We start from the raw sequence: 14,676 nt of genomic DNA, 5'->3' as shown, positions 1-14,676 counted from the left end.
CCCATGTAAATAACTAAAACCATAAATAATAAAACTGCCAGCAATGCTGGCAGCCTCCCGTCACCAGGTGAGGAAGCAGGACTCAGAAAGGAAGCCACTTTTCTCCAGAATTCTTCCCTGTTGCTGCTGCATAGCCTTGTGGGACCCGGACAGTGGTGGTCCCCCAGGCACAGTAGGGGAACTAGGGGCCTCTCAGAAAGAGAACAGGGTCACATCATGCTCGTACTCTCATCGCCCTGGAAACCCAGGCTTCACTTCCTGTTATGGCTCTGTTTGGATTTTCTGCTGGGCCTGCCTTAGGAATTGCCCCCTTGTATTCAGACTTGGACACCCCTTCATTTGTTCCATGTCATCTCTGCTGCTCAGGTTCAGTGACCAAGGCGCCCCATACTGCTGGGTACCACCCTGGTTGGGCTAGGGGCAGAACAGAGAATACTAGCCCTGGACATGGGTGGGTGGGTGACCCCACCTCTCTTGCCCACTTCTTCATTCTCATTTTCCTGGCCAGTCTTCCAGGTGTCTTACTAGCATGACTCAGGGGCCCCTGAATGGCCCCTGGGCTCCCAGCCATCCCCATCCTCCCAGCCATCCTCTGTGCGATGATGGAGCGATCTGATAGTGCCATGCCCCTCAGGGACTTCCTGTTGCCCACAGGGTAGAGACCCATGTACCTAAGCATCAGCTAGCCGGGTGGAGCACATATACCCCTCCCCCACCGTTACCTAGAGAACCTCTCAGCCATCCCACCTGAGCTTGCCGTCCCCTTCCCCTGAAGTCTTTCCCAGCCCCACTCCTGCTTGGACCCCCTTGGCTTCTGAGACGCAAATGAGTGGTTCCACGTGTCACTCAGCATGGCTAATCTGGTGACAGGCCAGGCTTGTGCAGTCAACAGATTGCATTTTGGGAGCAGAGCCCTTCCCTGTGCCTGTCCCTGAGACACAGGTGGTATTCGGTAAAGGCCTTTGGAGTCCCCTGGTGAGAAAGGGTGTGAGTCATCTGCCAGCTGTTGCTAAGGAAAGCTTGGGGCTGGAGGAGGCCCCTGGGGCATCATGCTGAGCAGGGTGGGGACCCTCTGAGACCACGCAGGGACTGACCCATGGCTTCCCTGGCTGAGGAGATATGGTTTGGGGTAGCTGGCCGTTCCGGACCATGCCCTTTCCTGTCCATGTGTGTGGCTAGCCCAGAGCCCAGGTCTGTAGCTATAGCTATGCATGTGTGGCTCCAGTGACTCCTTGATGAGACTTGGAGGCCAGCTCCCTGAGCCTGGGAGAGCCCTCGGGCCTGCACTGCTCTCATGCTTGTCTCTCCTCTCTCCACAGGATGTTTGATGAGCGAATTTTCACAGGTATGTGTGGGTACCACCCAGTTTTTTCTCAAGCGCCAAGTTGATGAATACTTGAGCTGCAAATACACTGGACCCCAGGCAGGGAAGGAGCCTGGGTGTGGCTTCTGCACCCTGGGGCACCCAGGTCCCAGGACAAAAAAAAACCTCAAGATTTGGGATGCCCTGGACAGAGAATAATAAAGCTAATGTTTTCTGATACTACCATGTGATTTGTGCTCTTCTGAGCTGTTAGAATATTTCATTTTAATTTAATTTAGTTTTCAACAGCCCTGTAAGATGAGTGTTTTTCTTTTTCCTGAAGTCCAGCTAGTGAGCAATGGGGCCTGGCTACAAACACAGAGCCCAGGCCATGACCAGTAGGCAGTACGCCTCTCAGGAGGAAGAGGCCAGCTCTGTCTGGTGCAACAAAGGGAGCACGGATCTTGGGGTGCAACGTATCAGGATCCCAATTCCAGCCCTATCTCCCACCAGCTTTACGACCGTGGGCAAGGTCTTATGGACCTCAATTTCTAAATCTGTGAAGTGGGGGTGATACGAGTATGTTCCTCTGGGTTCTTGAGGTAATTAAACGAGAGAGTGGTCCCACGGTTTGGCCTTGGAGGGGACTCAGGCCGTTTCCCCAGGGCTCCCTCAGCCCCAGCAGCATGTGTAAGGTCAAGACTGTCATTTCTGGCCGCTCCTTCCTCCTCCTCAGTCCTCACAGATTCCTGCTCTCCCTGGCACTGCGGCTCTTTTTCCTTCTCCCAGGGGATGCATCTCTCCCCAAAACCCACCCTGGCTTGCTTGGACATGGAGCCCACAAGAAAAAGGGACAGAGGCCAGACCATACCCAAGAGTTCCCCCAAGAGCTTCACATAGAGACCCCTCCCCAGGTGGTCTGCAAGCAGGAGGCTGGGGAGCCTTTGCCCTGACCTCCCCCACCCCTCTCTGACTCGCCACCCAGGGAATAAGTTTACCAAAGACCCTACGAAACTGGAGCCAGCCAGCCCGCCAGAGGACACCTCTGCAGAGATCTCCCGTCCTGCCATCCTCGACCTGGCCGGGACTGCTCGGTAAGGCTCCACCCCAGCTCCCGGCCCATGGCCACCTCCACTCTGGGCTGGGGTGGTGTCACCTATAGGGAGGAGCAAGGCCTAGGGCTGGCCAAGGATGCTGTATCCAGCGTCTCTCAACTCCCTGATGCCCTGCATAAGCAGAGGGTCATCCCACACAGGACCCCCCCCATACACACATACCCACTCTCACACACACACATACACTCACATACCGTGTGCCCTTACAGCACTGTGGGCCAGCGAGGATCTAAAGGGACAGAAAAGAACAGAGATCACTGATTTTCCTTTACCTGGAGACCTCTTATCTTCTCTTGGGAACTGACTACTTGTTGCCTGGTCTCAGAAGCCTTCCCATGGCACCCATATGTTTGCCCTGTATATCTTCAAGGTCCTGTACTCAACTCACAGCCTGGCTACTGTCTACCAGTGCCCCCCACCCAGGCTTGGAGCCAGGGACAGGCCATTTGTCCCAAATCCCACGTTTAGCCCAGGCCTCCCCGCTAGGCTTTGTGAATTAACCGAATCATCCATCTTGGGCCCTGCTCAGCTGTACTCCCCAGCCCCTTTCCCAGACTCCCACCCACCCTCCAGGCTGATGGTTCCTACTGCTCTCAATTCCCCCAATAAGCGCTGGTCAAACTCTCACTGTGCTAAGTCATGGGGCTCCCATTCTGGCCAAAACCGGGATGCTCAGCTGGTGGGGAAGGTGGACGCCCAGACAGTTCGCCAGGATAGTGAGCAGGCTAGGGCAGCAGGAGACTGCTGTCTCAGGAGACGGGGCACTGGGAACCTCGCTATGGGGAGGGCCATTCTGTGTGGATGGGAGTGAGTGTGGTCAGGGGTACATTCCAAACTGGCAGCCACGATGGGTCCTTGACTGCCTGGAGGGGAAATCTGGGCTGGCGCCATGTCATCTTTTGACTTCTTTCCCACAGGTCAGACAAGAGCGGGATTTCTGAAGACTGTGGGCCAGGTGAGGAGAAGCAGGACCCCCTGGTGTGTGTCATGGGGCGGGAGAGTGTCCATCAGCCAGCTACCCAGCAGCCTTGAGGAGATAAGATCAGACCATGAGCCTGGAGTACTAATGAATTTCCTCTGTCTCTTCCCTCATGCCCTAGGCCTCAGAGCATGCTGGGAGTTCACAGGTGGTGGGGAGCTGAGAGGGACAGATGGGATGTGGGTGACATTGTGAGGGAGTTGGGAGACCAGGATTCTGACATCATACTGCCTCCTGGGTGTCTTTCTCAAGTGGCTTCCCCTCTTAGGGCCTTAGTCACCAGGTCTATGAATTGGAAGACACCAGAATTGGCCTGAGGTCCTGTGTGGTCTGGGCAAGAGCGTGTGGGCTGCTGTGACTTTGGCTGGGTGTAACTAACAAGTCACAGACAAAAGAATGTTCTGAATGACTCACCCTACCTGGCCAGGCTTATGTCTGCATCTGACTGGATCCCTCATTTCCTCACAGGAACCTCTGGGGAGCTGGGCGGGCTGAGGCCCATCAAAATTGAGCCAGAGGATCTGGATATCATTCAGGTCACCGTCCCAGGTAAGGGACAAATGTCTGAAGGGCTGATGCTGCTGCCTCAACCTGAACCTACAGGAATCAAGCAGCTCCCACAGCAAGGCTCCTAGACCTGCAGGAGCCACTGGTTCCCCTCCCAGCCAGATCGGAGCTGTCCACTCAGTCTCCCTAGACTCTGTCCTAACCAAGAAGGAGTCTCCAGGCTGTTGTTTCTCTGGTTTTGATCCTGAGAACAGTAGACTATCACATATGCTTTCTGCAGCCACATCTGCCCCGTGTGCCAGGAGTCAGGTCTCTCAGCTCTGATCTTCCTAAAGGTCCCCTTGCAATCTTCATCTCTCCGGCCTGGCTTCCCTGGGATTTGGGATGCAGGAGGGAGGAGAAGAAAAGGCACCGGAGTAAGAGGATCTATCTAAGATTGACACCTGACTCGGAACCCCGAGTCTCAGCTGCCATGCCTGTGAAGAGGAGGGAGTACTTGGCCCCTGGAGGTTCACCATAGGGTAACCACTAGGAGCCCCCAGGGTGTCAGGCCTCTGGGTCCCTTCCTGACCTTTGATCATTAAGGCTGCCTTCCCAGAGTTTCAGGGCATGGCTTCCTTGAGGGTCCTTCTCTGTGGGCGTGCTGGGCTGGAGTCCCTGGGAGACTGTGACTGTGTGAGACGGGCAGAAGAGTTTCTCGTCATTTGGAGTTTTGTCCCCAGACCCTTCGCCAACCTCTGAAGAAATGACAGACTCGATGCCTGGGCATCTGCCTTCAGAAGATTCTGGTTATGGGATGGAGATGCTGACTGGTAAGAAATGAGCTGGGGACCCACCTCCCCGGGGTGTAATGGGCAGAAGCATGGGCCACGAAGCCCACAGGCTTTCCTTGCTATGGACTTTTCCTCTTAGAGAAATCCAGTGCATGCCTGACTCCCTAGCCCAGGCTCAGTTCCTTTCTGAAAACTTGAACCTGGTCATGGTTTATATTAAGTCTGGTTACTAGCCTTAATATGCATTAATTTGTTTGTTTACTCAACAATTGTTTATTGAGCACCTGCTATGTACCAGATCCTGTGCGAGATGCTAGGGACAGAGCAGTGAACCAGACAGACCAAAGCTCCTGTCCTCATGGGGCTGACATCCCATTATAGGCAGATAGATAAAGCAAATTAATAAATAAATTAGAAAGTCAGATGATGGTAAGTACTATGGGGCACAAAGCCAGGACGGGGAGGTATTGGAGGTAGGAGAGGCAGTTACTACAGGACTTGGTTGATCAGAGCGGACCTCACCGAGAAAGTGATATTGAAGCAAAGACCTGAAGGAGATGCAGGTGGGAGCCCTACGGATATTAGGAAAGAGTTTTCCAGGCAGAAGGAACAGCAAGTACAAAGGCCCTGAGGTGGACATGCCCAGCATGCCTGCAAGGAGGCCCAAGTGGCTGGAGCAGAGTAAGGTGAGAAGGTGAGATTAGGGAGGTGATGAGGTGGGTTCTCAAAGGAAGGAGTGGGGGCTTGATTCTGAGGATACAGGAACTGCTTGGGGGTTGGAGCCAGCAAGGAATATTTTAACAGTATTTACTCTGACCACGGGGTTGAGAATAGACTGCGGAGGAGTAGGGACAAAGGCAGAACCGTACTACTGCAATAATCTAGGCAAGAGGAGTGGTTGGGCCTGCAGCAGGGAGTGGGTGGAGTTCTATATGTTTTGCTTTTTAAATTTGGTTTTGGAACAGAACTGAAATGAATACTTTAATGAGTCTCATGTGCCCAACTCCCAGCTCCAACCGTTATCAACAGATGTTATTAGACCTAATAAAAATAAGAATTATTATAGGTACTTTTTAAAGAATAAATCATTATAAATAGTATGTAAATTATAGTACAGAAAGTTTGAGGGTACGGCAGAAAATGGCAGTACTCAGGTGACTGGAGTTCGGAAAGCTCTGTAAGAGGGAGGCAAGGCCAGGCCAGGAAACTGTAAGAAGAGAGATGGCATTTGTCACTTTCCCTGTGTGTGGTGTCCAGTGTGGGCTTGATCTGAAGGGGAGAGGAGGGGCAACTATCGCTCAAGGATACCATGCAAAAGCATAGTGGGCAGCATGTAACGGAACAGTACAGAGAACTCAAAAATGCAATGTTTAGTGTGAAAAACAAGTGTAGACGGATATGGACAATATAGCATTTATCTAAATTTGAAAACATAAAAACAGTATTGTTTAATGATTTATTAAAAAATCAAGTGCAAATATGACCAAATACTAACATGCATTCATTCCAGCTGGTAGGTACATGAGTGTTTGTTAAAAAATTCTGTATGATTTTCTACACTTTTTAAATTTTCCCTCACCAAAAACAAACAAATGTCTGGAAAAATAAATCAGGTTTCCTACTGGCCAGGTGGGTTGTGATATGTGAGTTGGTGACAGAATGAAGGCAGAACATCTCTGCCCCTCATTTGCTTCCATCACCTCTGTCAGGGAGAACGGTCTAGAAATGGGGGAGTGAGGAGGACCTGGGAGTCCCACTTATTAAGGAGATGCGAGCGTCTGCAGAGCTGCTGTGGACGAGTGTAGATCTCCAGCTTCTGGTAAGTCCGATCCCAGGCAGCAAATACCTAAGATCCACCATCTGTAGCACTTGAGAAGTTGTGGTGGACAGAAGCTGAGCTGACAACGGAAAACAGACTTCAAGATGAGGGTTTGCCCAAATTGCTGACAAGTAGACCGGGTATCAGTCCCAGTCACAGTTCTGGAACAGATTTCTATGTAGACAACTGAGTTATAAGAAGGGACCCAGTGCGGATCATTTATAAGGTATGAGTTGGCTTGTGAGCTGTCAGGATCTCGGGCTGGCCCTGGGCCAGTTGGGGAAGGAGGGCTGCAGGGGGCTCCCAACTTCCACTTGGAGGATGTTTCCCATTCTATCTTGGAGGGCTTGGTTCTTCCCCAAATATTTATCAGTTAGTTTAATGAAGGACCCTCAGGTAGCAGGCTTATGCAATTTGCAGATGCCTCAGGAAGGAATGGGCAGTCCATCCAAGAATGGTGTTCTTCATGGCCTTGATTCACCAGAAACTAGTCTGAAATGCACAAGAAGAATTCACGGCCCATGGACATGGGTCATGGGTTTTGCTCGCCAGGAAACAGACTCTGAAATGGAGTGGGGCCTTTTTAATGTGTGGGATATTTCTTAGGAGCTGCCCTTGGGATCAACACCTGTATAAGGGAGGGGATGGAAAGGAAGCACGAAGGGGCAGAAGGAGAGCTTAAGCCTTGATGCGGCCCTGGCGATAGCCTCTGCCAACTCCACGGGGAGCTCTGGAGCCAGAATGGCCCCGTAGAGTTGTTCCAAGTTGAACCAGTATCCTAGCCTTCATACCTCAGTTGGTCATAGGACATGGGGCACCGCCAGCTGACCATAGTCCCTGCTGCTGGGGCAACAATGTGGGGATGTGGGTGGTACATCCCAGTGTTCATCACAGTGTTAACTGATGATTGCACCAAAAAGAGACAGCCTGTAAGCAAACACATGCAGCCACAGAGAAACGAGGGCTTACGCAGGGGGCATCTCTTTTGCACCCCTTAACGGGGCAGAACTTTCGTTGAGCATACATGATATGAGTAAGAATGCAAATGCACAAATTGCTTTTTTTTTTTTTTTTTTAAAGAAATTTGTCAGCTCAGAGAGCCATGAAAATGAACTCCCCTGGTCATTCCAGGAATCCAGTCCAAGAAAATATCTGAAATACGGACAACATTTTTTGTACAGAGGTGTTTGTGGCAGTGTTCCTGATGACAATGAAAAATTGGAAAGAGCCAGTCCAACTACTGGGGTGCTGTTAGTGGTATCCTCCTGATGCAGCTACTAAAAATAGGCAACATGGGAGAATGCAAAAGACACAAAAATGAGTGTGCTCTGTTGACAACCATGTTGAAAACATAATCACTGGTTTTTATACACACACACACACACACACACACACACACATCGAAACAGTAGCTATGTTAGGTTAAGTGTTTTATCTTTCTTTTGTCCTAAATTAGTTATGATGTGCTTTCAATACCTTGGTAATGAAAAGAAGAGTATTATTTGTCAAGCACGGGCTGAGCATGACCAGACTTGACAGCAGGTGGTGAGACTATAAGGAGTTTAGTTGACCAGAGGCTCAGGATGAGCTGCCAGTGTGGCCTGGCTGTGCTCACAGCCGTATCAGATGAGACCGTGGGGTCCCAGTCTGCAGACCCAGAGGCTGGTAGTGCTGCAGGGACAGTGAGCTGTGGTCTAGCATGGTGCCATTTATGTTGGAAAGCTTCTTCCCTCCTAGTCTGACAAAACAGGAAACCGAGGCCTGGCAAGGCCAGTTCACCTTCCCAAGATCACTCAGCCTTGGGCTGGAACCCAGGTTTGCCAGTTCCCTGTCCAGGGCTCCTTTCAAGTCACCCCACTCAAAACTGAAAGTTATGAAGATTCTGAGGTTTTTAAGACCACTGTGGATTAGAGGGCTGTGTGTATATGCTGTGCTTTTCTCTGTTTACACATGTACACTGTAAAATAAATAATACAGAACTCTTAACACATAAAGAAAAAGCTCCCGCTGCCCCCTCTCAGGCACCTACTAGTTTAGTGTCCATCCTCCGTGTTTTTACTGCACACATGCTAACTCCTGTTGTTACTATTTTGTACCTTTCATCCCTCATTTCTTTGCCTGGTGCCTTGGACATATCTCTGCAGCAGTATGGTATTCGCTGTCAGCATGTCCTTGGTCATTTATTGAGGTCATTCCAGTTTCTCACTGTTGAAGTGGTGGAGCAGTGAACTCACGGATGGGTGTGTTCAGGCTAAATAGCCTGGCCCTCCCCATCTGGGTGGAGAATCAGGCAAGTTCCGCTTGTTTAGAATTTGGGCCCCCAAACACCTGGATCGTGTCCTCCTGCCTTTGAAAGGCCTCCCCTGAGTGGATTCGACCCAGCTTCCTTCTACTTGCGGGACCCAGCAAGCCTGGCAAAAGCCCCTCCAAAGTTGTGGTTGGCTGGGCTGGCTCAGGTCATCTGCTAGTTCTCTCAGTTGTTGCTATCTCTTGAGGGGACAGCACTGCACATGTGGACAGCTCACAGTGGGGATAGACTCCTGGGCCGGGTCTCTACTCTCTTGACCCTCACAGGCCACCTGGAAAACTTAATAGGTGCTCCAGGTTTGACATCTGGGCAGCTTCCTCTACTTCCAGACAGATATAATACCTGACTCCTTGTCACAGGCCTCTGCTCAGGGAAACCCTCCCTGGTGGCCCTGCTTGTCCCTCTGTCGCCACCACTCGTCTCTTCCTGTTTGCCCCACTCCCCAGTGAATCAGTGGGGTCCCCCAGAAGCTGACCCCAAAACAAACGCATTCATTGACTGAGAGATCTGGGAATACCAGTAGAGGGTGGGAAGAGGGACCGAGACAATACAGCAGTGTTACGAGGCCTGCGACCACTGTGGGCAGCCGAGCTGATGGCACACGAGAGCCCACACACCTGAGTTTATGCAGCTGGGTGAGGAGGGAGCTGAGTTAGTGATCTGCCAAGTCACCCCCCATTATTGGCTGAGAGCTTTTTCCAGGGTGTTAACTGCAAGTTTGTAGCTTATGGGTTCTTCTCCCACAACCAGTTCTTCAGGCAGAGTCAATTGGACCCAGCATCTGCTGCCTGCAGTGTGTCCTTTACCCCTGAGGAAAGTTTAGGCCTAAACCTTTAGGTTTAGGCTGGCACTCAGTCTTTTCAAGTCTGTGGCTGAGTATCCAGTTCCTTCTGAGCTGAGCCCCAAGTCTCAAGTTTTTTGGTGATCCTAGATGTGCGGGTTCACCTTCCCTCAATTGGTGAGTGATCATTGACCATTGACAGCTCTCAGGTTTTGTCCTTTTCCTTCAGCTCAAGATCCCGTTTAGAACAGGGATAGTGCCCTGCATCCCTTGTCAATGAATGCTCTCTCCTCAAGCACGCCTGGTGTTCACTCCCCAGCTCAGCTGCATATTGTGGGCTGAAAGGCCTTTAAGGGCTAGTCCTGCTTGCGAAACGCACTGGTGAGCTTCCTAAGTCACAGCTCCCATCGGGTTTTCACAAGTGTTGAAAACCCTTCCAGTTCCTGCCTTGGCCATGGCGGTGCTGCTGAGGGCCTGTCCCCTTCACCACGCCCCATTCAACCCACTCCCAGTGTCCTCATTTGCATATCATCCTCCAGCCAAAACCAGTTATCTCTGAGTTTGCCCCCCTCCCCACACTCCTCCTCCCTGCTTGCTTGTGTCTCTCCCACTTCATTGCTTTTCCTGGATACAGATCCAGCCCAGATGTTCCCCTCCTACAGGAAGCCTCCCCTCCTCAGCCCCCAAGGCCGACAGGGGACCACCTCTACCCCCATGAAGCCTCAGCTGTCACTTGTTTGCTGCATTGCATCCTTGCTGCCTATAGACAAGCATCTGGGCACAAGGTTGGATCCATTGCTTCCAGCCTGGGCTGGGGCCAGTACCACCTCATCGGCCCCACCTCCCAACCACCTGACCCTGGATAACTCCATGCCTCTCACCTGCCCCCTCCCCCGCCATGTTTATTTGTTTTTCTTCATGGCATCACCACCATCTCGCATTGCGTTATGTCTGCATCACACCAGGAAGAAAGGCCTTTGTCTCGTTCCCATGTGTTTGTCCTGAGTGCCTGGAATAGAACGTAGAACGAGGTAGTAGGGAGGACTGGCAGGCTCAGAGCTGGCCCCCAGGGGGCACACACCAAATGTGATGGACACCTGGTGTCTGAACCTGCTCTCTTTGCATGGAGGTGAAGGGTACCTCTGCTGAATCTGGGTCCCTCATCCCGTCTGGGGATCGCTCTGCTGGGCTTGAGTCAGAGCCCACCAGCCTGCCGTTCCTCACCTGTTGGCCCGACTTTGGCAGCACAGGATGCAGGAGATAACGACCGTGGCTTCTGAGCATCTTCTGTTCTCTTTCAGACAAAGGCCCCAGCGAGGACCTGCGGCCCGAGGAGAGGCCTGTGGAGGGTGAGGCACTGACCACCTCCCACATTTCACTCTCCACCCAATCGCTGCTCCCTTCTCTGGCTCCTCATCTCTCCTTCATCTCTCTCCAACACCCTGTTTGGGGGTGGGAGTTCTGTGGGCTGCCTGAGGTGGGAGGTTTACCGACCTGTCTTCTAGAACTAGGAGGTACCTGGTCAGAGGTACAGTAGCTCTTTATGGAAAGGGAAATTGCAAGGCTTTATTTTTTTTATGCACACCCTGCTCTTTCCACAAAGGTTTTGCTTCTTTCCACAAAGGTTTTAAGGCTGAAGTCTGAGCCTAGTCTTTCTGAGCAGATAGAATTTAGGCCTGATAAAACAAAATTGGCTTCGTGTCCATCAGACCCACTCACTCCCTTCCTACTGAGAGCAGGAGTAGGCCAGGAAGGGAGATCAAGGTGAGGACGGGTCTGTTTCATCTCGGGAATATCTACCCCTGGAATGGAATGAGTGGGTGTAAAAGGAGAGAAGTTTTACTTTCCCAGACCCAGCCTGCCAGGGTTAGGGAACCATGAAGTGTTACCAGAAGTCCGCTGGCACCTGGTGGCAGCATACTCAATTTGCAGGCTTAGTATTTACTAGTTAAATCACTGAGCTGGTCTGGAGTGGTACTTACCTAGAAAGGCCCATGGTCATTCTTAGGCCCCAAAACCTTCCAGATCTCCACTCGGGCCTGATGATGCCCTAGACCAGATTTCACAAGCAGGTACTTGAGCCCAGGAATTCCAGACCTGTCTGGGAATGTCATTTCTGAGGGAAGAAGTTAACTGCCACCACCGTTCCTGGCCTTCCTCATTCCAGGGTCTCACCACAGGATCATTATTGCTGCTGGTCGAGCTGGGACATGAGCTGGGAAGCAAGGTGCCGCTGCCCCTGGGGTGGCTCAGCAGGCTACTTTTTGCCTTTCAGACAGCCATGGTGATGTGATCCGGCCTCTGCGGAAGCAGGTGGAGCTGCTGTTCAACACACGATACGGTGAGCAAGGAGCTGGACGGCCGCGTCCTGGTCCTTCCATCCCAGCTGCTCCCTGTGCAGGAGCAGAGGGGCACCCAGGGAGACTGAGGCACTGCCAGAAAACCCTACTCCTGGAATGCTGCACCCCAGCCTCCGCAGTCAACACATTGACACTCATGTCTGCCTCTGTCCTCATGGACACCCTCACTCGGGGTCCTCAGAAGGACACGTATGTAGCAAGAACTTTCCTACTGAGGAGACCAGGAGAGAAGGTGGAGAGACAGGAGAGAAAACTGTTCTTTATTAAGTACCTGTGGTTCGCCAGGCACTGGCTAAGTGCTTCACACAAGTTCTCTCATCCTGTCTCACAAAACCCCTGTGACCTAACACCCGTTTTACAGATCAGGAAAATGAGGCCTGGTGAAGTGTCTGAGACCCCACTAGTGAGTGGCAGCACTTGGCCTGGGCCTCAGATCTTGTCTTCTTCCCAGGACATGTTGTTGGGCACACAGAGTTTTGGGGTTCTTTGCAGTGTTGGAGGACCCTCTGGAGGGACTTTCTGATAACAGGGACACATGGACTTGAGTGGCCGACACCACGTCCCACCAGCTGTCAGTGGTTTCTCCTCAATGCCTTGGTTTGAGGGCACGGAATGAGCATGAGTTTGGGGTTCACATCTCCCAGCTCTGGGGCTCTAGGACCTGAGATGACTCACAATCTCTTTATGCTCCAGGTCTCTTACCTAGAGACTATGGGTAACAATACTCATCTCTCAGGAAGGTTGGGAAGGTTTGACTAAGTGCTGACTCTTAAAGGGCTCTCTGGCATCTGTGGCCCCCTGCACAGACATAGGAGGTGGGAGTTGAGGCTGATGGCCCCATAGCTCTGGGTGACCCTACAGCAGCTGTGTTTCTGCAGCCAAGGCCATTGGCATCTCGGAGCCTGTCAAGGTGCCCTACTCCAAGTTCCTGATGTACCCAGAGGAGCTGTTTGTGGTGGGGCTGCCTGAAGGCATCTCCCTCCGCAGGCCCAACTGCTTCGGGATCGCCAAGCTCCGGAAGATCCTGGAGGCCAGCAACAGCATCCAGTTTGTCATCAAGAGGTAAGGCCTAACCAGATCCATAGGCCTCCAGGCTTGTCCAGCGCCCAGGTGCAGTGCCAAATTGCCATCTTCCTCTTCAGATTGAGGCAGGATTTTGTTTTGTTTTGATTTTAAATAGCAGGTGTTAGAGTTTGGGCACAGTTGGATGGCACAACGTTGTCCAGGCCCAATCCAGGCCTCCCAGACCCGAAGCAACCAGACTGACACCCTCTCAGTTCCCAGTTTGGCAACATGTGGAGTGAGAAGGTGCCCACCGGCTTGCTCTGCTAGACCATTCTGAGCATCTGCTGGGCAGATGTGTTGGAGTTCTGGGCCAGGGGCATCAGGTACTGCTGAGGGCAATATCCCATTATCCCTGGATTGGAAAAGATGGTGGCATTTCTAGGCTCTTTTTGTTTCTTTGGGCATCTCAGTTTGGTCAGTGAAGACCCAGTGGAGCTGTGTGCCCAGCTTGGCTATAAAGCCCCTCTGGAGGAGGAGAAGGCAGCTGTTAATTTTTAAGAGGGGGAGGACCTTGCATAACCTGTTTTGTGTTTGTTGCTTCTGTGTGTTACTGTCATATCTTGTAAATTTAGGTTTGGTTTGGTTGAAAGTAGCAAGAAAAGGAGACAAGGGTTTGTTCCCTAGAGGAGTAATGGCTCCCAAGTTAAGAAATTCAGTGTTCACACCCAGAGTGGCAAGCTGGTGATGGAGTGAGGGACAGGGAGCTGTCCTATGGGGTCTGGTTTGTACCAGGAGGAGTAGGGAAGGTGGTGCTCCAGGAGACGCAAATAGTGGTTACTTCGTTCCTTCCTTCAACAAATGCATCTCGAATGCCAGCCATGTGCCAGGCTGTGATACAGTAGCAAATGCCACTGAGTGCTGCCCTTGAGTTGGCCAGTCTCACCAAATAAAGTCACAATATAATGTCAGGTTGAGATAAGTGTTGTAATGCAGAGTAAGGGGGCAGAGAGGGACAAGAGGAACCTGTCTAAGGAGGTGATATTAGAACAGAGTCGCAATGAAGCAAGCCATGCCAGTATTTGGTGGAAGAGTGTTCAGGCAGAGGGAGCATCAGGTACAAAGGCCCTGAGGCAGGGACATGCTTGTGTGTTTGAAGACTAGGAAGGGCAGCATGGCTGGTGTAGAGTGAGTAAGGAAAGAGTGGTGAGTGGTGAGGCCCAAGGGGTAGCAGGGGCCGGATTCCACGGGGTTTGGGGCTGGCTTAAAGAGTTTTGATTTTATTTTAAACTTAATGAGTACTCACTGGAAGATTTTAAAGAGAGTATGACATGATCTGGTCTATTTTTTTATTTTCATTTTCAGTTTTTCCAGTTGTGAGGCAGAAGGGTAAGGCTGAGGGAGATGGGCAGAGGCAGAAGCAGGGACCAGTAAGGAGGCTATATTCTGGCCCAGGGAACAGAGCAGCAGCTTGGTCTGGGTGAAGGTAGAGTGGGAGTGTTGAAAGTTGTCAGATTCAGGCAATGATTTGACGATGAGGCTGGTAGGATACGCTGATGTGTTGGATGCGAGGTGTGCGAGGAGGAGGCCTGAGCAACCAGGCTGGTGGGGATACCATTTTCTGAGATGGAGACATGAGGATGGAGGCTGCACTCAACTTGGGGCTGACGTGTGTTAGGTTGAAGATGCGTCAGGCGTCCTAGGGAGGGATGGTGGATGGGTATCAGGA

The 14,676-nt window shown here is 51.6% G+C and overlaps 1 protein-coding gene across 4 annotated transcripts in view; it reads left to right on the top strand.

The window, feature by feature from the left end:
* Positions 1-14,676, top strand: part of GTF2IRD1 (GTF2I repeat domain containing 1) — a 103,452-nt gene that overhangs the window by 48,420 nt on the left and 40,356 nt on the right. For all 4 annotated transcript variants that reach the window (XM_036225583.1, XM_036225581.1, XM_036225580.1 and 1 more), the window contains 8 exons: positions 1,320-1,345; positions 2,289-2,397; positions 3,336-3,373; positions 3,866-3,946; positions 4,627-4,716; positions 10,887-10,934; positions 11,861-11,926; positions 12,824-13,007. In XM_036225583.1, the coding sequence (XP_036081476.1) occupies positions 1,320-1,345; positions 2,289-2,397; positions 3,336-3,373; positions 3,866-3,946; positions 4,627-4,716; positions 10,887-10,934; positions 11,861-11,926; positions 12,824-13,007 (642 nt within the window). The remainder of the gene's footprint in view (positions 1-1,319; positions 1,346-2,288; positions 2,398-3,335; positions 3,374-3,865; positions 3,947-4,626; positions 4,717-10,886; positions 10,935-11,860; positions 11,927-12,823; positions 13,008-14,676) is intronic.

The sequence above is a fragment of the Rousettus aegyptiacus genome, unplaced genomic scaffold, assembly GCF_014176215.1.
Source record: "Rousettus aegyptiacus isolate mRouAeg1 unplaced genomic scaffold, mRouAeg1.p scaffold_m13_p_8, whole genome shotgun sequence".
NCBI classification, from domain to species: domain Eukaryota; kingdom Metazoa; phylum Chordata; class Mammalia; order Chiroptera; family Pteropodidae; genus Rousettus; species Rousettus aegyptiacus.
Note: the sequence above shows the minus strand (reverse complement) of the source record. Positions and strands in the feature narration are given on the sequence as shown.